Here is a 27,202-nt window from a genome sequence, read left to right as displayed (position 1 = left end):
GAACTATAGGAGTGAGGAGTCGATTTTCAGAAACCATATATGCACCTCGTTTTCTCGTTTCGTTGATTCCTGTTCAACTTTTATTCTCTTCTTGCGGCAAATGCGTTGGATATTCGAGTTTGTTAAAAGATTCAGTGTTATAGGAGTATGTAATGTCGGTGCGGAATTTTTGTAGGTTGTTTCATAAGCAGACCTTTTCTGAGTGCTAGTTTACAGTAATTTGAAAGAAATATTATTATTTGTGATATATTTCAAGAAATACTTACGTATGATAAGTTTTCTAGAAGAACCACACATTTAGGAATTCTTCAGTTTTGAAAATGAACTCTACAAATAAATTATTTGCATTATTTTATCTAATAAAATTGTATTATCTGATAAGAAGAATTTTATAATTTACCTTTTCTGTTTATTAATAAAGGACAGACATAAACAATACCTTATTAAGGCGCCTTAAAACCCCAGGAATAAACTTTGGACTGAATTATAAAAATATTCAAACTGATTTTCTGAAAATGTTAGGTTTTCTAGATTTTCAATCATTCTATAAGCAATCAGCAATATATCGAATTATCTTTCTCTCGAATATTTTCGTTTAGAGCAATTAAAATAATTTTTACATCCCTCGTTAACGTACCACCACGGATGGTTTATCATTATTCAAACAACCTTCGCAAACACATAAAAATCCGAAATCGCAACATGCTAAATAATAAAATCCTGCAACAAACATCCCGATACATGTTCCAATAAAACCGAATAATTTTTCCCGGATGTAAAAATCTGAAAAATCAGCAGCTAAAACTGAAACAAACAGATTCCGCCATCGGCGATCAGCGTTCCCGAAAATCAATAAATGCAGCAAAAAAAGAATGGGTACATATTCTGTGATGGTAAAGCGGAAATTACTACATGAAAATCGTGCTGCGCTTCCCAAAAAATTTCCAACAACGTGTGTTCGGTAGCGTTCACGATATCGGATACGTATTCGTAGCTTGATTGCACAATGTATATCAGCTGTTGGCTATGTGTAGGTGTGTGATGTCGATATAAAGGAAAGGAGAGGGCGTGTAGGAATCAAGTTTCGGCCCTCAAAAGCCTCGTTCCGTTCACGGAAAGCGATCGAGCCGTATCGAAAAGCACTCGACGCGACACGTCGTCGACGCAGCTTTTCCAATCGAACGACGTCGATGGTTCGATGCGAACCAAAGGAGCCACAGCTTCCTTTGCTGCAGTTTGGAATATGGGATCGTCGATGCGATCGTTACCAATCGAAGAGACTGCAGAAAGAAGAAGGGTTGAATTAATAATGACGAGCGTTGAATTGTCGTCGTGTTTTTGGAAAACGAATCCTTCACCTTCGACGAATGTTCGTTGGGAAATCGAAGAAAAGACAGTTGCTTTGAAAACGTAAAATTGTTTGAGAAAGGTTCAAAGGAAAGGAGAAGATTAATGAAAAGTTAATAAAATATAAATAAAATATGAAACTAATATAATTCATGATCATTGAATTTAGATTTTTATATATTTGTAAAAAAAGAAACGAAAAATTAGAACAAAATATAGGTACGCGTATGATAAACTACGTCTCATAATTATAAAATAACCTTACAATTTTCAATTTTTATATATTAATATGATAAGCAATGAGAATTTTTTAATTGATCCACGTCGATGTTTTAATGCAGAGGACGCAAGGGATCGCTATTTTCTTCGATCGAATGTAGGATCGTCAACGCGGCTATTATCAACCAAAGAATACGGAAAGAAAGAGAGGTTGAATTAATAACAGAGAAACGTGAACACTTGGTCGAATGGTCTTCGTGTTTTTAGAAAACGAATCTCCGCCAGAAAATGTCCGCTAAGTAATCGATGAGAAAATGTTCTGTGTGAGGACGAGAAAGTATCTGAGAAACGTTTAACAGAAAGAAGAAGTTTAATGTAATTTTGCTGGGAATGGAAATAATTAAATTTTTCCACATTCTGACAGATATATCATTGCAACACGATAAACAGGATCATAAGTTTGTTGACAACTTCACTCGTAATTTCTCGGAACTTTTTAAAGTCCTTTTAATTCTTTCTAACGACTACAGGCTAAGTAGATCTAGGAGTTTATGTTAAATCATAAATATTACTATTACAATCTTTTTAAAAATACATCTCTAAAGGAAACAGTTTTCATTATTTCACACAACCGAGTATAATTAATAATTTTCTACTTCAAACTTTCTATTTCAAACTGATTTTCTGAAAAAATTTGTTTTTTTTTTTTTTTTGTCATTGCAACTATTCTAACAAATTTCGAAAAAAGAAGATTAAATAAATGATCCAAATTCATGCAACGCATGAACACATTTCCAAAATCCACGACTTTTATCCATTATATGTTCTACGCGTACTTCTCTGTTGTTCTTGTAAAAATCTACAGGAAAAGCAAGCTATGGGGCGGACAGATAAGGAAAGAAAGAAGTTTATTTCTTGAGGTAGCGGTGCGAGCAATTTTCTCTCGTGCGGGCGACGGGGCACGAGAAAAACAGAAGGAACGAAATCGTTTCGTCGGTAGCTGCGTTGCGTGATTACATCTTACATGATATCGTGAATAATTCTGCGAAACTCTGAGGCACGTACAGCTTTGCTGGCTGCATCCAGAATTAGCTGAAACGGAAGAAGAATCCGCGTAGTGAGTGGTAGAAATAAAGTCTTGGAACGATTCTAGGAAATACCGGAGAAGCACGAACAACCTTCCGAACCCTAAAAAAAAGGAAAGGAAGACAGGAGAATTTTCGTAGAATGGTGAACGTTCGACGTTTGCAATAATTATTAGCTTATTAAAGGCCAACGTTACAGTAACGCAACATCTTATTTCCAAATTTTGTAAATTTCAAGTTTACACATTTCCAAATAGTCTGATTTCTACATCTTCAAATTTTTGGATATTTCGCGAGGAACTACTTGGTTACTTTCGAACAAAAATTATTATTTGCTAAAAGTGTAAAGTTAGCAAAACAATAGACATTAGGGAACAATGGTCAAATATTATGTTTATAATTTTCCACCCTTAATCCTTGAAATTGCACATTTAACACAGAACTGTATCACCTTCAATCGTGGCAATTTTGAAATACTGCGATATATATTCTCAACGTTATTTAATAAAGTAGAAAATTACTAAATCAGATATTCACTATCTATGATTTCATCGTGAAACGAAAGAAGGAACAACGTGGCGAGATTTCATACGAAGGTGATTTTGCACCGCAACTTGGAGAATTCCATTGCTTCGGGTTATATCTTGAAAAACTGGATGTAAAGTAGAAAGGAAAAAGAACAAAGGAGATAGAGAAAAGAATCCGAGAGTGGAACGAAAAGCAAGTTGACGAGTGAACAGCTTGAAAGTGGCTTTGATTGTGGTTCTCGAGCGCGCTTTTGTATCTCAGTGAAAGAAATCCGAACAGGGGTGAGGAGAATTATTTTTCTTTATTAAGAATATTTATAGCTGATAGTTATTACTTAATTTGTAATATTTTCACTCCATCGCGTGGAACATGAAATAATCGAATTGTATGTATTACATATCGAAACGGTTGCTATTTAATGCAAATAAAATATATCTAAATTTCGTAAAATATTGGTATATAAAAGTTTCGTCTTTCGTGTCTCACGAGTAAAGCAATAAATTTCCATCAGATTAAGATAAATAGTAAACTAAAATAAACTCCCATTTACGTGATTTCAAAGGCAGATTTAAATATTCTTGAATATGTAATCTAAAGTTTAAAAAGTTTTATCTTCCAGCTTTGACCGCTTTCGCGCATTAAAAATTATCCATTTTTCTCATTGTCCTGTGAATTACGTTGCACGTAAACATTTTAGTACGCTCGTTATTGGTGAATTAACTTTCGTTGAAACTTTTACGGTATCTTTTTATGAGATTTGTTGCTTTTACTGTCCGAATAAATATCTTGCAATGCTTAAAGTTTAAACGATAGATGTATACGAGTTTGCTACGAGCGACTATGGTCGCCTGGTACACGGCGCTTGCATTTTCTGAGATTGTTTCTACGAAAAGCAATAAAAAACAAGCGAATCACGTACATAACAACATTGCGTTCGAAATATTGACCTTTTTATGTGTTCTCCCTCTAAATGTCACGTATAGTTTTATTACTTAAAAATTTTATTGTCAAAATATTGATATGATCTATTTCGTTGACAAGAAATGATAGAATGGTTTTAAAAATGGTATAAGAAAAATTATTTCGCAATAATAGTCCATTTATATCGTAATTGGTTCATTTATATAATATAGGTACCTTCTCTCCATTACTAATGATTTGCAAACAACACATAAGCCAATTTTCTACTCGTGGAAAAAGCTTGTAAAGCGTATAATAACGTTATTAGATAAAATAATTAGAATACCTACAAAAAGTAATTGTACTACATACACTTAGTTTGCATAAAGTTTTTTCCATCGAGCTCTACGTTTCATTTTCACAGTATCAAATTATTGTAGCCATATGAAAGTGCTACTAAATAATACGAAATTTAATATACTTGCTTGATGATATAATAAATACAATGGTGTACAAACAATTTTTGTAACCACTGTACGCTTCCATATTGAAAAAAAATAAACTCGTTTTGAGAATCAATCTTTGCTGATATTTAAAAATTTCTAAAATATATTAGCCTCATAACCGTCAACGAAGTCTGATACGAAACAAGGAAACTTCAAAGAAGAATCGCGCAAACATCAAACGACACACTCTAAAAATCATCCCTTACCTACCATTCTCCCTCCAACTTCTAAAACTCGTATACTCCGACTCATCCTTCTTCGCATTCTAGAACGCTCCTTAAGTGGAGCGACGCGCGTTAACGAGCTGCCTGCAGCCACCCTCGAAATCTCGATCGTAGAAAACAGAGTGACACGTTTTGTCCTTGTCACGTGAGGAACAACACGGTCGTAACAAGATAGTCAGCGTTTAATACAACTCTGACGGACCGTATAACGTAGCCGTGCCTTATCACGAATCGGAAATCAATCGTTCATAGCGACCTCATCCTTTACACTCGAATGACCTTTTACACGCGCGCAATTGATAATGAGGGACGTGTATAATCATCGGTCCGGTGAGTCGATGCTTTATTTTCGCGTCCTTACTCGGCTCGTTGCCCCTTGTTATCCCTCGAATAGGTACACGTACAGTAGCTCACGAAAGTATTTCAATATTTATCATGGAACACTGTTGTGCGTATATCGTGCGTGTTGTGTAAAACATTTCGAAATTTTATTAACACTAACGAGACACAATAGTTATAATGGTAAAGCTTGAAAGCAATCTGAAAATTATGTAAACAAAATTACAAGATATTTACTACAAACATACCCACGCAATAGAAAATTGGTGTATTAGAACAGTCGTTTTAAGGATATATGTAGCGAATGTTAGAAACGACAGCACTGAATATTTAGGCTTATTGATATAATGGATAATTAATTGTTTCAGTACTCTCTGTGATCTTCGCGGAATATATTCTTGCGCTAAATATTTTGTAGCTTCTATGTGCATTTTTAGATTTGTTTGAAACTTTATCGACATAGTTGTAATTAGATTTTCATGTATTTATAGAAAATTTGATAATGTAGAATTTCATAATATGCGCATAATATGAAATATGCAGAATATAATGCTTCCTATAATACTCGGTAGATAAAACAATTTTCTAATGAATTTGAATAAAAATCCGCGATCTAGTCATGATAATTTGGTCTTGTTACAGTGTTTATGAAATTTTCGAATATTTCGTGTAACGTATATAATATATTCGGAAAAGAGGTCCACAAGCGTTCGAATACTTTTGCGAGCAACTGTAACAATGCCGCACCCTTGTGCGTCTTTGACGTCGTCGTTGTTCGCCTCCGCGGTTTTACGCGATTACACCGCATTAGGGGCCGTTTACATGGACCCTGTGAACTAGAGCCAGCCAGAATCCCTGTGGGACAGACGCCGCCAGAGACGAAACCAAGGGAGGGACAAGGGTTGAAATGTTTCAGCATGAAAGTGCAAGTAATTAATGAGACGCGATGTCTTATCGACCGGTTAATTAAATGTTTTCGCTGCTTTTAGGGGAAGTAGTGAGAATTCTTGGGTATTGTCTTGTGATGCTAACATGCTGCATTATCTTGTTAGGCCATGATTTCATCATGGCTGAGATACGTTCGAAGTTAATGAATTTTCGGATGCTATAATTAAGAATTACTTCTAGCAGATTGGTGGAAATAACTTCAACTATTTATGAAGTATAAATAGAGATCGTATTATGCTAGGTAATTTACTACACGTGATATATTTTTGTAACAATGGTAATAGAATTTTATTTTCTCGAGAAAACTAATCGTTCGAAGATAGTATATCTACAGTCGTTCTATAATCTTTATAATGTAAACTTGGAAAACGAATGGATAATTTTTCGTTACTTTTAGCCGATCATTTTATCTTTTAGTAACAATTTATCCAATTAACTTTATTTTCTACGATATACTAACACTAATTATAATACTGTAATACTGTATCAATATGATAAAATAATATTTATGTATTAATATAGTGAAATAATTTATATTTGAATTAACGTTTAATCATATCAACATTGATGAAACATTAACAGGAGCACAATTAAATTCATGTTAATTACAAGTTAAACGAAAACGCAGTTAGAACAAAGTGCGCGTTCAATTCAAAGCTCCTGCCTTATCCCAAATTTCGTTAATCGTGAATTCATATGGGACAGAACTTGTATACGTGGCAATCTGTATCATCGAGGATCCTGTCAATCAAGAACCGGTGCAATCAGAGAATCGAACAGTGCAGAATCTGCACTAGTAGGCAGCTCGTACAATCAGAAAGCTGAATAATTTGGAACATGCGCAATCGAAAATCCGAGTAACCGAAAACCTTTCCAATTCAATACGTTTTCACGACGAATTTGAAAAGTCGGGAAATCCACACGTTTCGGGAAATTGAGCAGTCCAAAACATGTTCAATCGGAAATCCGATCAATAGGTAGTCAAGATTTATGTAACTCGAACAGTTTCGAGGGACACTTTTAAACGTAAATATGTAATTGTGGGATGGTTCAGTTGAAAATCTATATATATATATATATATATTTGGTTATATATATATAACCAAAAATTCATCGAGCCTCGAAATTGAGAATTGATGTGTAGAATTTGATGTGATCGAATAGTCATGCATGTAGTTCGCTCTTTGACAGTAAAACAACTTCATGTAAAGAATAGGGAAGATTCTGAACGATTAACTACAGATATGAAAATAGAAATTTTTTCCAAGAAATAATTGATTTCTAAGCAAAATTCAAATTTCATTTATGGGTTACGCGATCTGAATTTAATCGTTAAAATAATCTCGATTATTTTCTATAACTTTAGTCCATTTTCCGAGCAAATGCACAATTCTATCACATACATTTTTTTCTGATCTTCTTAAATAAGTAACGAAATCTGGAAAATATGTTTCCTAATTCGGATTAAAAATTGCTCTATCATTTTAGTAACTTCAGTAGAATCTTTCTTTAGTTCAAATGGAAACAGAATATCGGCAACTTTGCCAACAGTCGTCTTGAACAGATCTAATTTCAAGATTCGCTATCATTGAACCAAGTCGTGTAAAATTTCGCAAACCATAAATGTCATTTCTTTGTTATAGATATACATACGTATATATAACTATAAATATAATATAAATCTAATATAAATATAAATCTAATAGCACTGCTGTCTTTAAATGTCACAATTTCCTTAAATATCAAAAAATATTCATATTAATAATAAATACGATAAATTCTCTAGATTCTTCGAACGAATATGAAAAATAAAACATGAGATACAACTCGCTTTAAAAAAAATATTCACGCATCAATTTTAAATAAAATTCATTTATAATCTAAAATGGAATTTCTAGACATTTCTTACTAATTAGAATTTTATTCGCGTAATATAAAATTTATTAGAAATTTATAATATCAAATATATTTAAAATTCATGATATAAAATTTATTAAAAATTTTATATTATAATCAAATGTTTATGGAGAGAGATTTATAGAGCACGTTCAAAAAAGTTGTAGCAGCATTCTTTTTTTCCATAAACTCGTTTTGTTCTTTCACAGCCGTCGCCCAGGCCGGAGAAGGTTGACCGCGTGGTAATTGATGGTCACGTGATACCCAACAACGTCCTCTTCACAACACCGACACCTCACAATGTACCTTATGAAACCCTTGCGTTCACTGACAACGTCAAGGTCACTGTTAGCTTCCTCAAGGAACACGATAAAGGTAGGTGATCACATTTTATAGGAAATTCGATAAACTTACAATGAACCATGGTATTAGTAAAATTAATAAAAAGCGTATTAAAATTTAAGTAGAGGAGGAAAGTTTTAAACGACGTTTTCATCCATTTTAGAGGACACAGTGAAGAAGGCATTAGTGATATGAACGAAGACTGATGTAGAAAGGCAATTTGCTGAAATTAAATTATATAAACTCTTCACAGCACGTTTCCATTTATCTTCTTAACGAATACTAAAACTCAAGTAACCGTTATTTTTGCCGCTTAAAAAGAGTCTAGTATATGGGGTATCCCATTTAAAAGTTACACATGAAATTTATTATTTGACACGATGATCTTGAAAAAAATCTTTTTATCGTTAAATGTATTTTTTAAACGTTATAAAATAACGTATTGTTTAATCATAAGAGCATCAAATGGATGAAATAATTTCAGTGTTGAATTTAAGTGAGACACTCTATATATATTAAGAAGTTTCGCTGCCACTTAATACCGTTAAATTATCTTCACTGCCATTAAGTTCTTAAACTATGTTATATATAGAAGGAATATTTGATTTTAGCTTACATTTTGATAAATTGAGTTAGAAGTTTTCAGAGATATAATGATATCTGACTGAGTATACTCTGAAAGTAAATTTGAGAGCTGCGACTATCTTTTAAAGTTTCATGACACGGACCCTTATATCATATTATTGTCCGTCAGAAGCTATAAAATATTTGTTTGAAAAACTTTTTCCCTATCTCCGGTAGTGCCTAGGATAACATCAGAGGAGCGAAACTTTGGATAGTAGTTTTATGCCCTAAACTTGAATTACAGCGGTTAAAAAATACGTATCTTTCTATTTTTTTTTATTGCTCTATGAATGTCTCAAGTTTTATGAAAACTATGCATTAGAAGTTAACGTCTAGTAATTATTACCGATTGCATCATTAACTACTAATTACTGCCTTATTAACTAGGAATTATCACTGATTTCTAGGTGTGTAAATATCAAATACATATAATATAAACTTATAATATATGTAAATAATAATAATAAATCCTAATTTTACTAAATATTACTAATTACCAATTCTTCATCGTCATCATCAAAATAATTGAATTCTCTTTTCAAATCACCATCTATTCAACGATAAGCAAATATATAATAAGAAAAAGATCGCGATATAACCAAAAACGACTTTAATCGAACATAAAATCGGTCCGGGAATTATTTACCAAAGAATTAATCTTGGCGATCGTTTCATTTCGTAATCGATTCCACAGCAGTGTTACCTAGTCGTACTTCGTGTAAGCATAATGTATCGTTCGGTTTAATAATTGTTAATATTATTTTCAGTTTACGTGCAATCAAATACCATGGTCGGCGACGTGAGACATCCAACAGGAGTCGTGTTAGCAGAAATAATTAAACCGAACATTCCAGTGCGCAACGGTGTAGTCCACTTGATTCAACGACCTCTTATGGTCGTCGATACCACGGTGAAGGACTTCCTCGAGGTCAGTGCTTGATCCATCTTCTGTTATTTATTCTACGTACTACCTTGTCTTTTTCTTTTTTTTTTTTTTTTTTAATTAGTGGTAGATACACAAAGCGGCAATCGATCTTTTATCGAGGATCGAAACGACTGTGTCAATCGTACGACGATAACGTGTCTTACTACCGCATCATCATCATCTATTCATCTCGTCCTATTGTCTGCCGCAAATAATGACACTTACTCCCGAATATGAATTTGTCTGACGTCTCGTCGCGCAAGTTAAGCGGAATCGGTGCAGGAACAAGCTCGAAAGGTGTTCTTTTGTTTCACACATTCGACCCAACCAAATCGAAATGCACGATTGTAGACCATTTGTCTGCGAAGTTGAAATAAATCGATTTTCTGGTAATATTTGTTAATAAGGAGTTGAACTATTTTTACAGGCAATATTTTTTTGAAAAGATTAATTCTTCGTTCCAATGGAATATATTGAATTATAGAAATTTGTTTTAATATGCTTCGGGGATGTAGAGGGCTCTCAATTGTTCATGATGATAATGCGAATTTTATTAAAGCTATTTATTAATTTATATTTTCGCTGCACGTAATACAATTTTATGAAGCGAAGCTGTTGATTCATTCATTTAATACATAGAAAGTTATTTTAATTTGATTCAGAGAGATGATAAACATAGTATACTTTCTGTGGTTATCGTATAATTATGCAAAGTGAAACTCTGTGTTGATCATTCTTTCAGTGGGCGAGTATTTTAATGAATGTTATATATATCTAGATATTTCCAAAATTGATCACATCGTCGTATTATCACAAATTGCAAATAAGGTTATATAAAATTATAAAATTTTGTACAACATATCATTATGGATTTCTTTCGTTTATTTTCGACTTTATCAATTTCATAGAATCTTCATTAAATTATTAACTCATTAAGGATCAGTATCGTGTTAACGCAACATATTTGCTAATTTTTATTTCCAACATTTTCCATTGATATCCTCTTAAGAAATTCATATTATTGCATTCTATCGAACCTGTACAGTGACTATGAAAAAGAATTCCAAGAATCTGTTTCATACTATTCTACTATTTCTTCTTAGACGCTATAATTTTATGAAACTTGAAGAAACTAAAGTATCTTATAGCAACATGATAAATTGTGTCTTTTTTCCAAATTATAGTCCTTCTTTTTATTTAATACACTTTTTATATCTTGATAATATTTAATATTGCGATCTACCACCTTTAAAACATTATTTCACTGCTTGATTCTTGATGGATTTAAGAGCTTCTTTTCTGTTGAATCAGGTATAAGACCAGGACATAAAAATTCTAAAAAAAACAATTTTATAAATTCTCTAAAACATTTTCTAAATCTTAGAAATGATAAAGTATTAACCTCTGCATATTCGAATCGAAGAAAGGATATTTCTTTTTCAACTCTGTCTCGAAATTGTAAACGTAGAAGTTGTTTAAGGTGCTAGTTTATAAGTGACTCGCAATGTATTTACCGCATTGTGCCTTCAGAGCCTGGTAGACTGGCGAAAGAATGACGGTGAGTTTCCCTATTGTCGTGAACGTTATTTCGCGAGTTCCTTTTGATATCTGTATGAAAGCTCTCTGGAACTACCTCTGGTCGAAACGTCGGTATTCTTCGTTCCCCTCTTTTTCGCGTTTCAAAAGCCTTCGATCTCAATGGATTCGGCTTTGTTCGAGACAGCCTGCGGCGTTCTGGCCGTGTTGAGACGTTAAAAGTTTAATCACCTATCAATAATTTAGATTTCTCGACGATACGATTCATCTCATTCAATCGTGTATCGATACGACCAGTGTTATAGAATATTATAGAGAGGCAGCTCTTTGGAGACAAGATAGGAACTTAACGACGCGATTGAAATTTTAATAGCCGTGCAGAAATCTTTTATACACTTGAATTGTGCTATGATGATACTATTTTTCAATTATAGCTTTGCAAACAGTCGGATCTTATAATATTATCTTAATACGTATAATAATTCGACTATTATAATTTACTAATTAATGTGAATGATATAATTTATAATTTATGACGAAATAAATTGAACCTCGTAGGATTTCTTGCAGATTTATATTTTCCATTTGAATAGTTAGTTGTACCATAATAAAAAATTTTATTAGATCGAAGTTATACAAATAATTAATTTCAATGAGTATAGTTAGAATATCGAATCATAAGACTAGATGTTTAAAGGAGTCCAACAAAATAATTTCATCTTTTTATTTACTTACTTAATGTGACGAACTTGTTACGATATCTAAAATCATACTAGTTGTATGTACATACATATAGATAGCACAACTTGCTCTGGGTGACTAAGTGTAATAGATATTATTTCGACTCGTTAATCGAATTAAAGTATCTACGAATAAAAGATTAAAGAGTATAATATTCTAATGTGATCAACCAGGTTCTTCGTGGAAGAAAATAAATATCGATCGATAATGGTAGAATGAACGGGTTAAATCCCCATTAACAAGAATTCCCATGACAAATACAGGGGAGGCAGACCTGGATTTCAGAGTAACAGTCCATCAAATTTCGCGCAATAACGATTACCCCATTCGGTTTGAGTGATGTGGCTTTCGTGGCTATGTAACATGTGTCAAAATATATGTACACAACCGTCGCAACTGGCAGTGATTACACGTTCGCGTTGTATTACATCGTATCTATAGAGCCAAGCGAGATCCTTTGACATTGCACTGTGCCCTGTGCATCGTGCGCCACGCGCCATATCACGTTCAGAGTGTACGAACGCATCGGGACCACGAATACTAATGCTCGTCTAATGCATCACGCAGTCAGAATTCACAATAAACGTCACCCTGAAAACGAAATAACTTCTCGGGTCGATTTTAATCCTTCTACGATCTTGCTAACTTTCCGGCCTAATTAACAGGCGGCGAATATTTATGCAAATTAAAATTTCTATAGAAACAATCAGAGAGGTAGAACCCGAACAGAACATCGCTTCGCGTATATTTAAAATCATCAGTTGCAGATTTCAAATCGTCATGTTCCATAAATTACCATTTCGCCCTCTCTTTTCTCGCTAGAATTTTGCAATTTATTTTGCAATTTTATAATCTTATAATAATTTATAATTTTGCAATTATATACACGTAACATTCACGTAAAATTAAAAATTGCATTATGCCAGGGTATAAACGTTCCGTAATTTTGCGCTTAAGGTTCTATTACATTATTTATAAATGAAATTTCAATTGATCCAATAAATTTTCTTACTGCTTTCGTAGCCGTAATATCAAACCCTTTACGTGGCATTTTAAATTACAATGTTATTTACGTTTGGAAACTTTGTTATGATTTTTGTCGTGTGCCGCTGCGACAAGTTTGTGTACCTAGCTGTTGAAGTAGCTTGAGAGGAACTCTTCGAGCCAGGTCGAAGAAGAATTAGCTTAACCTATTTCAAGATAAATTCGGTTACGGTATTTTTACCTACCTAGATTAAGGTAAGGAAAAAAGTAAATTCCAAACTGAATCTGATTGAATACTAAAATTTACTGAATACATAAAGATGAAACCATCTATAAATAATAGAAAAATGTAGAAAACTGGGCTAAAGTACATCTTTCAATATCAAAATCAAGGAACAGTACACGACTTAAAAAGTTACATAAATCAACCATTTTATTGTCTTTTTTATACTTGGTTTTATTTTACAGTAATATTTTATCTTACAATTTTACGCCATATCTTTTATTTACGCCATAAAATAGAGATTTTGAGGAAGGATAATTTTTTGTGATTATTTTTACGATGTTAGATGAATGACATCTGACAAAGTGATTCAATTTTTACTGCACGCTTGATCCCGAGTATTGCAAGATATAAATTTCAATTATTACTAAACTAACAGGAATTGAAATGCTAAATTAACAAAAAAATGATAGTCCGATTTCATATTAAGATAAATTAAATAATATTTGGAATTTTTTGACATTTCAATTTTAGATGGCAATGATAGAAGCTGGTTTTTCAATTTCAATATAAAAATTTGAACAATAATAACATTCTATTATTTGTAACGTGATTGACGTCTATGTTATTTTCTTATTATAGATAGTTATCGTACGATAAAACGAATTCTGGCATTTTATACAACGTAATTTGAATCCAATTAAAAATTGTTTTTTAATAAATGGCTTCGATAAATACAAACAAAAGTCTGTTGTATAATTTAACTACATATTGTTAGTGAAATTTTATAAGTTATAAGTTACCAATATTAATAAATATCCTTACGTAAATAGCAGTAATAAACTTGATAATGAAACACATGAGACCCGACGAGTGGATTTCTCAAAATATATATTATTCGATTTACATGTATATATTTTTCTTTTTCGTTTTTCTGAACCAAGTCGCTTGAAGATATTACTCTACAAGTGACTTCATTTAATTTTGTACAGGTGCTTTAAAATACTTCGATAGTTTACGAAAGCATCACGCTACACACGTTCCTGTTATTCGATTACGGACAGCTATCTATAGGAACGACCGTGGTATTTCAAACTTCTATGTGACAAGTTTTTCGATCGAAAAATAGAGTACTGGGAAGGTAACCAGGATGAATTTTTCACGTGTTACTAATGTCATATTTCTAACCTACGGACAACCTTCCTTTTTTCATTCGTATTTTATATGAAGATTTATTTTACTAAAGCACCTTTTCCCTCTTTTTAATTCCTTTGAAGTCTATTTCAGTCTCGAGATATTAGATTTGTTCTTTCTACAAAGACTTTACTGTTTACTTCGTAGAAGTCAGTTTTAAGAGTTAAAGTTGGGAAATTGATCTTTACAAAGTGAAGCTTCTTTACGCAAGAAAGAGAAACCGGATATTTTCTAATTGTAAGTCAAACAATTTCGAATTAAATACACTTTGAAGAATTCGTAAGATTTCGTTTTGGCGAAGAAATTTCTTTAGAGTAGATATAGTTGGAATAATGAACAAACAGACGAGGCTCTTCTCCTACTGTATCGCTCGTAAATTAATAATACCCGTAGATACTCAACGATAAATATAAAAAAATATAAAAATGTAATAAGAACAGAATATTTATTGTATACTTTAAACATGAAAATATGTTTATTAAATGTTTAAATATATATAATCGAGTACTATATACATAATTCTAAACTTCCTTTCTTTTTTAATTTTTTCCAACAAACAATTACGTATTATTCGTTTCTTATTTTTTCATATTTTTTCAACCCGACTAAATTATGGTGTAAAAGGAGAAACAAGTACTTCTTCAACAAATTGTATTGGTCACGCAAGTAGTTAAACCATCTGTTTCGCGTCTCTACCATTTTTCGTTACCGAAATGCGGTTATTTTACATGGAACATAAACTTGAATCTTTCATCCTGTGCTTCCCATTTGCATCTTTACTGACCTACCGCACGTATCTACACGATAGCTAGTGAAAGCTGAATCAGCATTTTTTTTCGTACTGCTCATCGTACATACGACGTACGTATTTCCGCAGACGGAAGCAGGTCACCGTGTTTTGCGGTTTTGCCAGTCACCATTCTACTGATTAAATATATCTCCTACCCTTTAAAACCATGTATCTCGGCAGCCCCCATTGTAATATCACTTTAAAGTGAAGTAATTTCTCGAAAACATGTCTTCTCTTACATATTTCGAGTGAATTTGGAAAATTTCGCTTGATTTGATCTTATACATACGAATATATGTACCAATAACACATGCAGTGGTCTATCTATGTTACGTCATAGTTATCGCTATATTTATAGTCTGTACAATTTATTATTATTCGTATTATTCGTATAACAGTGCAAAATTTTATTTTTATTAATGTAAATGAGAAAATAAAATCAAAACAGAAAGTGTCACCTACTTGATATTCTATAACAAATATACTTTTACTGCAAGTATGCTTACTTTTGGATATTTTTGCTCCCATAAGATTTTCATAAACATCCACAGTCTATATATAGCTAGTGTTACAGTTTTTTTAAAAAAAGGATTAACAACATTCACACACAAAAAAAAAAAGAATAGGAAAGGAACACTGTTATATTGCAAAGATAACAACGTTGAGCCATGTGTATCCTTTATTCTAAAATATATAATTTATTATTAAATTTGTTAATACGTCTGTTATAACTCAATATTATTTATACATTTTAGCACACATATTTTGCATATCTTTAAACTCGCTGTTTAAAATTATATTTTTCAAGGAAAGGTTATCGTTAGTTCCTCGTGATTGCTCTCCTATCCAAGTAAATTACGGCAGAAAATCCATCGATTCGCATGCAAATTTAACAAATTCATTTCTAAAGGAGACTCTTACACACACACACACACACATACAGATGCAATCCCTTGACGACAAGGATTCTCCTATCAATTCGAATTGAACCGCCCTCGTACATCTCTCTAGAACGTTCAGAGATATCGAGCTAACGTTATCAATTCGCGACGAAGCGAAGGCAAGAGCATCGTTGTAGCCCGTTTACAAGATAAGCTAACGGTAGGCGTGTTCTCGAAGAAGCACGAGCGGAGATGAGAGGAAAAGGGTCATGCTTTACGAAACTCGTAAAGATTCTATCCATGACAGAGTGACGCCAGCCATCGTATCGTAACGATTCTAATCTCGACCTTTGTCATTATGTCACTCGATCGATGGACCATTGAAGAACGTGAATAATAATATATCGAACGATGGTAACTACAGTATCAGAGAGAATAATTTTATTTCGAAGTTAAATGTAAAAGGCAGATCTGTACAGTGCAGTCAAGAAAAATATTATTATCTATGTCATTTTCTTGAGCCATTCAAAAAATTAATAAACACTATCTTATTTTGTCTTAATTGTCATTATGAAATGTTATCCGCATTGTCGTATTTCCTGAATACAACCAATAGACCTTGCAGAACAATATTATAGAATATCGAAATAATGAAACGATGTTACACATGCTCTCGTTGTAGAAGTATTTAATTGAACTGTGAAAACAATTTCAGTCTCTCTACTCTTAATTCTTTTAAATATTCTCGTTCATGCTTTAATCAGAAACATTGTATCTTACTAACGTGAAATAGAACGAATGGTTTTTCTGTGATTATGGATGAACTGTCGTTTTATATATTATTTAATTGCTTTGATATACGAAGTTCGCCAGACTCATCTTCTTTAACCATAATCTAATAGAAAACGGTATATCTCATGGGCCCATAACTCCACTCTTCACTCCCAGAGTATTTACGATGCCTCTACTCTATTTATTTCGAAAAATTGCAATATTATATTTACCAGAGTCTGTATATCGGTACATCGGTTAGCCAACTTCATTAACGTTAACAGTTTATTCCTCAGGTAATCCTTCTATTTTCCTCCTTCCTTTCGCTTCCTATTTCTCTGGCAAAGTACGTGCGCACTGCTCTCGACGAGAGATGGTGTGTACCTTTGTACTTCCTTGCTAAATCGGATTACACTCTCGTGTCGCGCCTCGTGTACACTGTAAAAACGAGTTAATAGCAAAGGCGAGCTAGCATCCCTTCCTAGAGAATACGTCTAAATCCTGCGTTCGCGCTCTTGATCTCCGGATTCTGCTGCAACAGCGTTATTGGACGCTGTCGCGAACCGTGCACGCCACGTGCTCTATCGTTAGACATCATCTTTTACCCTTTGACTGCATCGCGGCGCCGTTTGGAAGTTATTAAGCTGAAGTTACTCGTTAGGCCAATTAGAAACGAGGGACTCTCTGTGGTGATCACCGCGAGGGTACGCGCTTAAATCAGCTCGTTGTCGCTTTTACGGTTTCTTCGTTGTTTTAAGGCGTATCTCGATTTAAGAGAGTTTTCAAGAATATAGTCGTTCGTGTTGGACTACGTTTCTTGTTTCTCGTTGCTCGTTGCAAGATTAAGAGAACAAATTTCGAGACATAATCGTTTAATTAAGGTAGAGGATAGTTAATAATTTTTGGATTTGTTAATGGGTGAAAAAATAAAATGAGACGGGTTCGTATTAATATAGAGTCAAATTTGTTCTTATTTTAGAAGAAGCCTTATAGTATAGCTATTGTTAATTCATTAGCGTAGACATAAACGCTGGCTCATATACATAGATTTATTAATTAATTATAAACCTAGACTCTGACCTGGTTCCTAATTTATAGCAAGATATATCTTACAGACATTGATAGACAGACAGGCATAAATTGACAGCATTATGGTATTAGCATGAACTTGAACTAAATTATACATATATTAAAAAATCAAATCAAAATTATACGTAGTTCAGGTTTAGACAAAATAAATTGCCATTTTCTCCAAAGGATTAATTATGTAATTCATTGTAACTATGTCAGCTAATTTGAATTTATAATCTCTGCTAATTCTATAAAAATATGATAAATATGTTTATGAAATATAAAATTCTATTACGAGAATTGAACACAAAATAAAACAAGAATAAAATCGCAAAATACAGGTGGAACAAATGAGCTTATACGAGGTGCAATGCGTTATTCGACATTATTACATTCGGATGATATTTTGTTTTTTGTTTCAGTAATCCTCGTTTTAATTTTGTAGACCAAAGGACAAGTTGAATTAGCTTACTTTATGAATACCAAAGATTACAAGTTAAATGAATCTCGTAGCTCTTAATTATGTAGCCATTGTAATTACATCGGAAGCAAGTTTTTGCTTTGATTTTCTTGCTGGATCCGGAGTTACAGAACCTGTTCATAGTCTTTTGAATTTAAATTACACAGCACTTGTCGCAGTATCTCTGACGAGTGCCAAAGATCCGACTGCTAAAGCGATAATTGACGTTTCAGCTTAACTTGTTATTTCCATCGTAATACCATCGATTTCTGCGTTTTCCTTAATAGAGGAATTACGTTAATCTTCCTTTTTACATTTTACAAGTCCAGCGGGAGAAATAAATGTTTTTATACGGCAGCTTTTTTCGCTTGACTCTTACAATGTTGTATTTATATCACGATATAATGCAGTTTATTCCATTGGAAATATAATTTTCGATCTGCGCAGATAAATAAAAGATACGAAAATAAATACGTATTAAACGGACTCTCGAGGATACTTTAAAAAATACTCACGAGGAAACCCTTTCGAGCTTAAGCCTGCTAAAATTCCCGATGCATTCGGTGTATTCACTTCTACGTGATCGGTGCATCGAGTATCGAACAATATTAAATTGTACCGGCAGCGTATTTCACTAATTCGTTTATTCACTCCTTTGCTGTATTGGAAATGGATCATCGTGAGGAACGATAACGTTCTCCGTTCGAAAAAGCATAAAAGGTACGCGGAATTCTATTCCCGTATCCCAATCAGGACGTTGCGCCGGTTTGCTACCATTTTTAAATCCATTGTAATCTACGCGTACGTTGTGACAAATTAGCATCGACAAAAGGTGGAATGAAAAAATTCCTTTCGTGCGAAAACGATGACACCAGAAATTTCTTTATGGACGATATTTTCCCGTCTATCGATACTCTCTATGTATAATACATAAAAGTTGAACGTATAAAAGTCGGATATGTACACGCGGGATAAAGAAAACATTGATCCAGTTCCATTTTCACAGTTTCGAAACCAATACGAATCACTTGTCACACGATCGTTCATCTCGCGTATTTTATCGATAGAAATCAACACGATCCTCATCGTCATCTCCATCCAAAAAAAAAAAACTGTCACCCGTGATCGTAACGCACGTCATGTACGATATCATCATATGTATACATATATGGATGTGTTTATATAATTGCTGTGTATGTATATATATATGTATGTATGTATGTATGTATATATATATATATATACACAAACGTTTTACACAGGACAGCAAAATGGAATGTTCACGAGACAGCTGTCATCACATGCGATATATCGATTGTTCTTCAGCAATGATCCTCGGCACGTCTCGCCTACTGTCTGCACCAGATCCTCCCTGGACCGGACGTTGGATCAAAGGAGTTCTCTCGTGGAGATCTCGAAGGCTTCGAAGGCTTTTTCGACGACACACATACGTCCATATATTTCACGATTTTTCTTTGATCCAATTACGGTCCACTCTCTGTGTTGTGTATTTGTGTCCTCGCGTCCTTCTGAAACGACGCCGTGGATTCTTACGTAGGAACGTAGAGGAAGAATGTCTTTTTAATGAAGAAATCAAGAGAAAAACAAAATGACAGAAGGATCCGTAAACGCAAATTCTTTCTTTTTCAAGAGAAACATTTCTTTTGTCGTGACAAATATATTTTTCGAGTTCGCGTTCGTTTCAGAAGGTGACGTACTAATCACTTACTTTCAGGTTCGCTCGAAAATCAGCATTGAGCCAAGCAGAGATACTTTCGAACGAGAAAGTATGAGTAAACTATGAAAGACAACCAAAACACACAGTAACGATTTGGTGTGTAGGGGAGCACAGAAAACCCGTGTTCTGCCGTCACTGCACCGCCTCGTGTGTTTCACTTGCAGATCTCTCTCGCCTCTGCTCGCAGTATTCACCCTGTTTCTGTTAGATTTTTCACGTCCCCCTTCAAATCACCCCTTTTTCTCTATACTCTACAGTACCTTGGAATGTGCTCTCTCGCCTTTCGTTCACGCATCTTTGAACGAGAGACACGTTTCGACATATGTGCGCCGACACGATTATACATTTACGAGGGTGACTGCAGAATGTACGGAAACACGAACGGAAAGTCGTCTGTAGCTCATAGGAAGTTTCAGGAATAATATCACGTCAAATTACTCGGTGGGATTTATACGAATTTATTCGAGACACATATGTGGTGTTAGATTCACAAGTATTATGGGTTGCGACCACCAAGGGAATCGCATGAAAATAATTTTCTTGCCTGTTTTTGGTTGGAATTATTTTGGTAGAAAATTTCATCACGATAGCTTTAACATTTGTTTGTTTCACTGCGGTTACAATAGCGTTTTAGTGGTTACGAAATTGAAATTTAATGAATGGGAGGATATAGCTCAATCTATATAACATAAAAGTAAAAAATAATAGAAGCTCGTTTTTGTTTAAATTCTACGTTAAATGTTTCAAATAATTTTAATTGTTTAAATTTATTTTGCTTGCATGGTACAAAAATCCAATAGAACAAACGTGTGAGATTCAGAATATTTTGCAAAATATTTTTTAACTATCTCCGTTTTTCATGTACATTGAAGCATAATAGACTTATCGTACAGATGCGCAGAACATTTTTCATACTATTGCAGTGTTGTTTTCTTTTTTCAATTTTCCGAATTTTGAATTTTCGTTTATTATTCCGCTCAAATGAAAATATAATCGATTTCAATTGTCAAGAATCACCACATACTAAATACTGTTTCTCGTTTAACAATAACAATTATTTATAGTGAACGAAGCTTTTTATTGTTCTTTTAAGCATGACAAACTTCGATCAGCCAACAATGTTCTTTACTTCGATAAATAAATATGCAGTTACGTAACAAAGCCGAAAAACCGATTACCGCTTGATTCTGTTCAAACAGATATTGCACAGTTTTAGACAAAATTAATTTTTGTACCAAGGGAAAATTGCAACGCCACATGGTTTTTGCATTATTCGTTGCAACGTTAACAGGATTCTCACTTTTTGAAATATTTAACACTATGTGGTTATTTTCCGTTCGTTTATTAATTTCCAATTTATTAAATTCTTCAAATATTGAAACAGTGTTGGGAATTATTTGAATTTTCTATTTTTCTTTCTTTCTTGTTTTCAAATTTACAACACATACTATAAATCAAAAGTGTATTTGTCCAAAATAATTCTAACATTCTCTATGTTCGATCAGTTTTCCATGTGTATATGAAAAATAATATTGGAAACCTAATCCAAATCGTTTTAGAGATTTTTAGGCTTTCCAATTTTCATAAATTTCTTATTTTAATTTTCAAATTATTGAAGTACTTTATAAAAGTACGATTTTGTTTTACCAGAAACAAAAACCTTTATCATTAAGTTAATTAATAAGTTATTAAAGCACAATGTTCCATATACGCAACGTGAAGCATGAAAATGTTAATTATCCACCAAACTAAATTTTGATTACAATTTAATAAGATGACATAATAGATAACGGGGACAACATTCCTTCGTGTATCCGTGCACAGAACGAGAACTCTACATTAGATACCTAATAACACGATTACATTATACTTGTATATAGATACATACTAATTTCCCGTACACATACTCACCGACTCGAGTCCATTCTCCACAGTCAGAAAATAAGTCGCCAAAGAAAACGAAAAAAAGAGAAAGAACTACTTTTCCTTCAACTAGCTTTCTATTTTGAAGAGTTGTTCACTCGTATCTTAGCGAGTATCCCTTATTTAAGCAGCGTTTAGAATTTCCGAAATCATTGAAATACCAAAGCTCTTTTTTAATTAAGAGACAGGAATCGAATGTCATCAATCGCTAAATTTTAAACACGCGAACCAGAATCGAAGAGGATATGTCAAAAAATGGCAAACTAAATAAATTTCTTAGAAGTCAAAGTAATGACTACTTTCTATTAATTTCTTAATTTCATTGCAAAAATATAATTAATATTCAATTCTCAAAAATTAAGTGATTTATTTCCATAATTTTATTTGTCGCAAGAAGATGGCACAAATGATGGAATATTCTAAGGTAAATCTAAGAGACAGTGTTTGCCATAAGCGTGGTGTTTTGAACAACTCAAATATCATCAAAAACTCAAAATCCTCAAAAATATGGAAAGAACCAAAAAAATGTTATCAATCGGTAAATTTCGAATAAAATGGTGCATTGCAATGATCTAACTGCTCTGGCATACAGTCAGGTAAATGGTTGCAGAAACGTTTGCAGGAAATATAATTTCGTCTGTGGTTACGTATAAAATGCTGCATTATTAATTTCACGCTGGCCAAAATTTACAGTCGACGATAAATTATTAATCGACCTGGAAGAGGAGTGGCAAGCACAGCCCTCGCACATTGTGATTCGCACAAAGCCGCCGCGGAATTTCGACTGATTTATTGCGGAAAAGTTCGCGACTACGAATTCACGTCTTTCTAGGTTCGGTAAAAAATTAGATAGATTGGCAAGTGATTTGTTATAATTTCTTTTCAACCATTTCGTTTCTTTTAAGCGGCAAATGTGAAGTTTGAGTTCTAAAGAACGTGCTAGAGATTTTAACGACAACGAAATTGTATTTGGGAAGAAAAATTAACATCCGGACTACTGACTAAGATTAGAATAAAATATTTTTGCCATAGAGATTGAAATAGAGAGTATAGGAAAACATAAAAAATGGAAGGAAAACGAGCTATTATCCAATTCGCTTCCAACTTTATCCAAGATTTTCATGGTGATTAATATTTAAAATATCGATTTACTTTTATTTCTCGCTATATTAATTCACGGAATAGATAACTTTTTCCATAATGGAAGAACTATAAATGGCAAGCCAACATGGCTTAAATTTTATCTAACAAGCCTAAATAAAAATATAGTAAGTATGATAAAAGATTAATTAATTTGTGTATTTCGTTTTTCTATACTCTTAATTACTATATAAATATAATACATAATGATAATCGACGTCAAAATTTATTAAATCCAAACACTAATAAATATACGGATGTTTGACAAAGTTCCAACATCTTTTTCTAAAAAATTTTCTGCAAAAAAGGAACTTTAACAGAGATATTTCATTTCATATTCATATATTATAAATATTTCAATTTCTATCTTCACAATGGATATCTCCACTTTATCGTTTGTACTATTACTTAATGAAATATTTTCTCTTTAAACAGAATAATTTCAGTATTTAATAAATAATTATCAGCGATTTAAAGATCAATTTATATCTACTGGGCGTTTTCAATAATACAAACGAAATCAAGAAAGTCACTTTTGATTTCTCACGATCGGAAGTAAATTCCGATCCGATCTGGATTTTGTGTTTATTTTCTTTTCATATTAAAACTATTTTCATGCAAAATTCAAAAAGTCCCGTCGACCAACGACGATCGTTCTCGTTCGCGAACCTTACACAAACAATTCTGTGAGGTGTAAAAATAAAGCTTCGCGACGGAATTTTTATCGAAACGGGAATAAACGGTCGATGAGCCGAGCTGTATCAAGATTGGAACTGTATAAATTAATTTTAAAGAAATAGGATTTTCCGCGTGGAAGAGAATCGGTAAACTTCCTTCAACTCGAAGAGTGATTCATATATTTGCCTGTGGAAACAAATCATTTAAAAAGTTTTACGCGAAACTTGATTAAAATTTATAAACGTAATTCTTTAAAGTCAATATAAATCATAATTCTTACGAAATGTAATCCAATGATTAAGTAGCTAATCTTTTCGTTTATTAATTTCCTATATGACTATAAATAAATTATATTTTGTCAAAAAAATAGACAGTCATTCATTATAGATGCTTTTAAGTAGTAACAAATATTTTATAGAAAGTAACTTAAACAGTTTATGAAATGTAGAATTAATATTCGTTATATTGATTATATTCTTCGAAATAAAAGTATTAGCCAATAAAAGAAGAGAAATTATTCCTTTTGTCTCGGCGACTTAAATAATTTTCAAAAATTGGAAGAAGAGTTCTTAATGTTCTAACGATATCAATTTAATCATCAATAATTCATAAGAATTAAGATTGTTAAATAATTCACTTGAATTGGAAACACAAAGAAGTTGACTCGAGGTAAAGAGAAGTTGACTCGATCCGGGGAAAAAGAAAAAATTAATCTTTTTAAAAAAAGATGAACAATTGATTTTCCTGAAGGAAAAAAACTATCATCTTTCATTTTATTTGGAACACGTTCCAACCGTATCTCTGTAAACGTTCCTACCATTCGAATAATATATTCAAAGTCTTCCGTGTCTATCGTTGACCATGGTCAAATAACCGGAGTCGATGACAGGCCTTCGACGAAATAAAATCTTTAAGCCTCTCGTCTCCAACGCGAGAAAGCGTAAGTCGAAGAAAAAAACCGTGGCTTGGTAGGATGAACAAAGTTTCACGAGGTCATGAAAAGTTTCTTACTTCTGAACGTGCAAAGACTACTGGCCTACGTGTTGTGCACCTTCGAGCTTTCCCACGTGAATTTTCTTGAGAGAAAGACAATTTTTCTTGCACGACTTCGAGGCTTGCTGGCCTGTGAGCCGATCGACAGGTTCTCGTAAGAGGAAAAGTTTAATGTTTGTAGTTTCTCCGAGACAAGACGCTAATCGAAAATTATGCAGAAGAATCGAGAGTTCTGCATTCGCAATCAATTCCTTCAGCTTCTTTCATGACCAACTGGTATTGTTGTAGAAAGTTAGAAGCTTCCTGCACGAGATTTCAATAATAAAATGATTCGAGTTGTTGGCAAGATTTTACTTGATTATTGGTTAACTGTTTTAAGACTGAGTATTTGTTTTTCGTTATATTATATTTTCGTTGGAATTAGATTCGTTAGAATATAAGGGTATCAGGAGATGGACGAAGGAAAATTGTTGATTAAGTAATTTATTAGAACCGAAAGTTTGCACGTCTTTGTAACATAACTTTACTCGATAGTTCGTGAGAATTAATATATTTAATTTATTACAATTGGAAGTTTTAATATTTTCAACTTCAGGACATGATACTACCAATTGCATGACAGAAAATTCTGCAGTACCTACGAATCTCTATTCACAGTTCTTGCATCTTTATTTTCTGTCTGTTACTGCCCGTTCTTACATATAATTTCATAATATTTCATTAGAGTAGAAAAAAGACAAAATTAGACGAGAAGGAATTCTAGTTATATTACAGCGCATATAGAATTCTATCGTAATCGTTAGAGGAGGTTCGAAAACTCGATTAGAATTAAAGAGGAAATACTTCGTTCTTATCCTCTGTGGTGAACTTCCATTGAAGTCCCACTATTCTCGCATTAATGGATTAATTTATTTGGATAGATGGATTCTTAGCCGACGTTACGAGCGTCGGAAGCAGGCGTTCGCGTGTTTCTGCCAGAAAGAGAGATGAACCGATATAAATGGCGTTGGCGGAAAAAGCAATAACGCGTTTCGACCTTTCAATTAAAAGACGGAGGCAGAACGCAAATTGCCGACCTTGCGGTCCGACGGCCTTTTAAATTTCCCCGCTGCCATTTAAAACCCTGCTTAAACCGTTACCTTATCCCAGTGGAACCATCTGGCGAAATAATTAAAGGAGGATCGCATAAACCGCGCATTATGCTGCGACTTCGTTGCCTCTGTGCTTCGGTTTCTTGCTCGTTCATTCGTTTCTGTCGGTTGCAACGCGTGCATTCGACTATCTAATAAAAACAATTTCACGGAACCATGCGATTCTGTTATTACGACTTGTAATTTTTCAAACGTTTATTCCTGTCCCCACGACCGAAACCAGACCTCTCCAGCATTTTTTCGCGAAATTTAGGTTACGGAGCATGAAATTACTATTTCTTGCGAAATTCTAGAACGAAAATGGAATTAACAGTATAAAGATAGAAGATAATAAATAATTCAATGTTAACCGAAACGTGCAGTAAGATGAACAGCTATTTAATTATAAAATGTAGATTATTCTTGAATAGCTCCTGAAACCAGCAAAAATTAATTACTGAGTTAATCTGTAAGTAACACTGAGTTATAAATTATATAATTAATAATGAAAGTCAAAAGCAATTAAACTCTCACCGATAATTAATTGGATTAAACTATTAACAATTTTTATATAAACTTTCCAAAACTTCATTTAGTTATTAATTGCAATCAGAATGGATCCGACTTTCGTCTAAATACTCGCTCAGTGTTAAAAACAATTTACCCACAAATAAAAAATCTCGTCTATATCGTGTTAATTATTTTTGAAGTACCTATTTCTGATTTTCAGAGCCATTAATATTTACAAACGTTGCGATCCTTGTTCAATTAAAAAAAAAAATATTCGTAAAATTTCGACAAATTGGTTCTAAAGTTAAAAATCATTTCTCCCAAAGAAATATTGCTACATACAAAATTTTAGGATAAAATCCTGTACATAATTACATAAAATAAACTCGTAAAAATTATTTTTTGCGTGAAAGTATTTCTCCGTACAAAGACAAAAAAAAGTATTCTTCTAGAGAAAAATAAATCACCCGTAGAGAGGTGTATATGTAAGTATATACATATATAACGTAAGAGTCGAATGAATATATTTCCTCGCGCGAGGAGAATAATTCCAAGT

General features: G+C 33.1%; 1 protein-coding gene across 3 annotated transcripts in view; it reads left to right on the top strand.

Moving 5' to 3' along the window:
• Positions 1-27,202, top strand: part of Fas1 (fasciclin 1 Fas1 domain-containing) — a 380,856-nt gene that overhangs the window by 309,023 nt on the left and 44,631 nt on the right. For all 3 annotated transcript variants that reach the window (XM_072003874.1, XM_072003875.1, XM_072003876.1), the window contains exons 6-7: positions 8,202-8,367; positions 9,726-9,886. In XM_072003874.1, the coding sequence (XP_071859975.1) occupies positions 8,202-8,367; positions 9,726-9,886 (327 nt within the window). The remainder of the gene's footprint in view (positions 1-8,201; positions 8,368-9,725; positions 9,887-27,202) is intronic.

The sequence above is a fragment of the Bombus fervidus genome, chromosome 5 (assembly GCF_041682495.2).
Source record: "Bombus fervidus isolate BK054 chromosome 5, iyBomFerv1, whole genome shotgun sequence".
NCBI classification, from domain to species: Eukaryota; Metazoa; Arthropoda; class Insecta; order Hymenoptera; family Apidae; genus Bombus; species Bombus fervidus.
The sequence above is the reverse complement of the archived record's forward strand: the minus strand, read 5'-3'. Positions and strand labels throughout refer to the sequence as shown.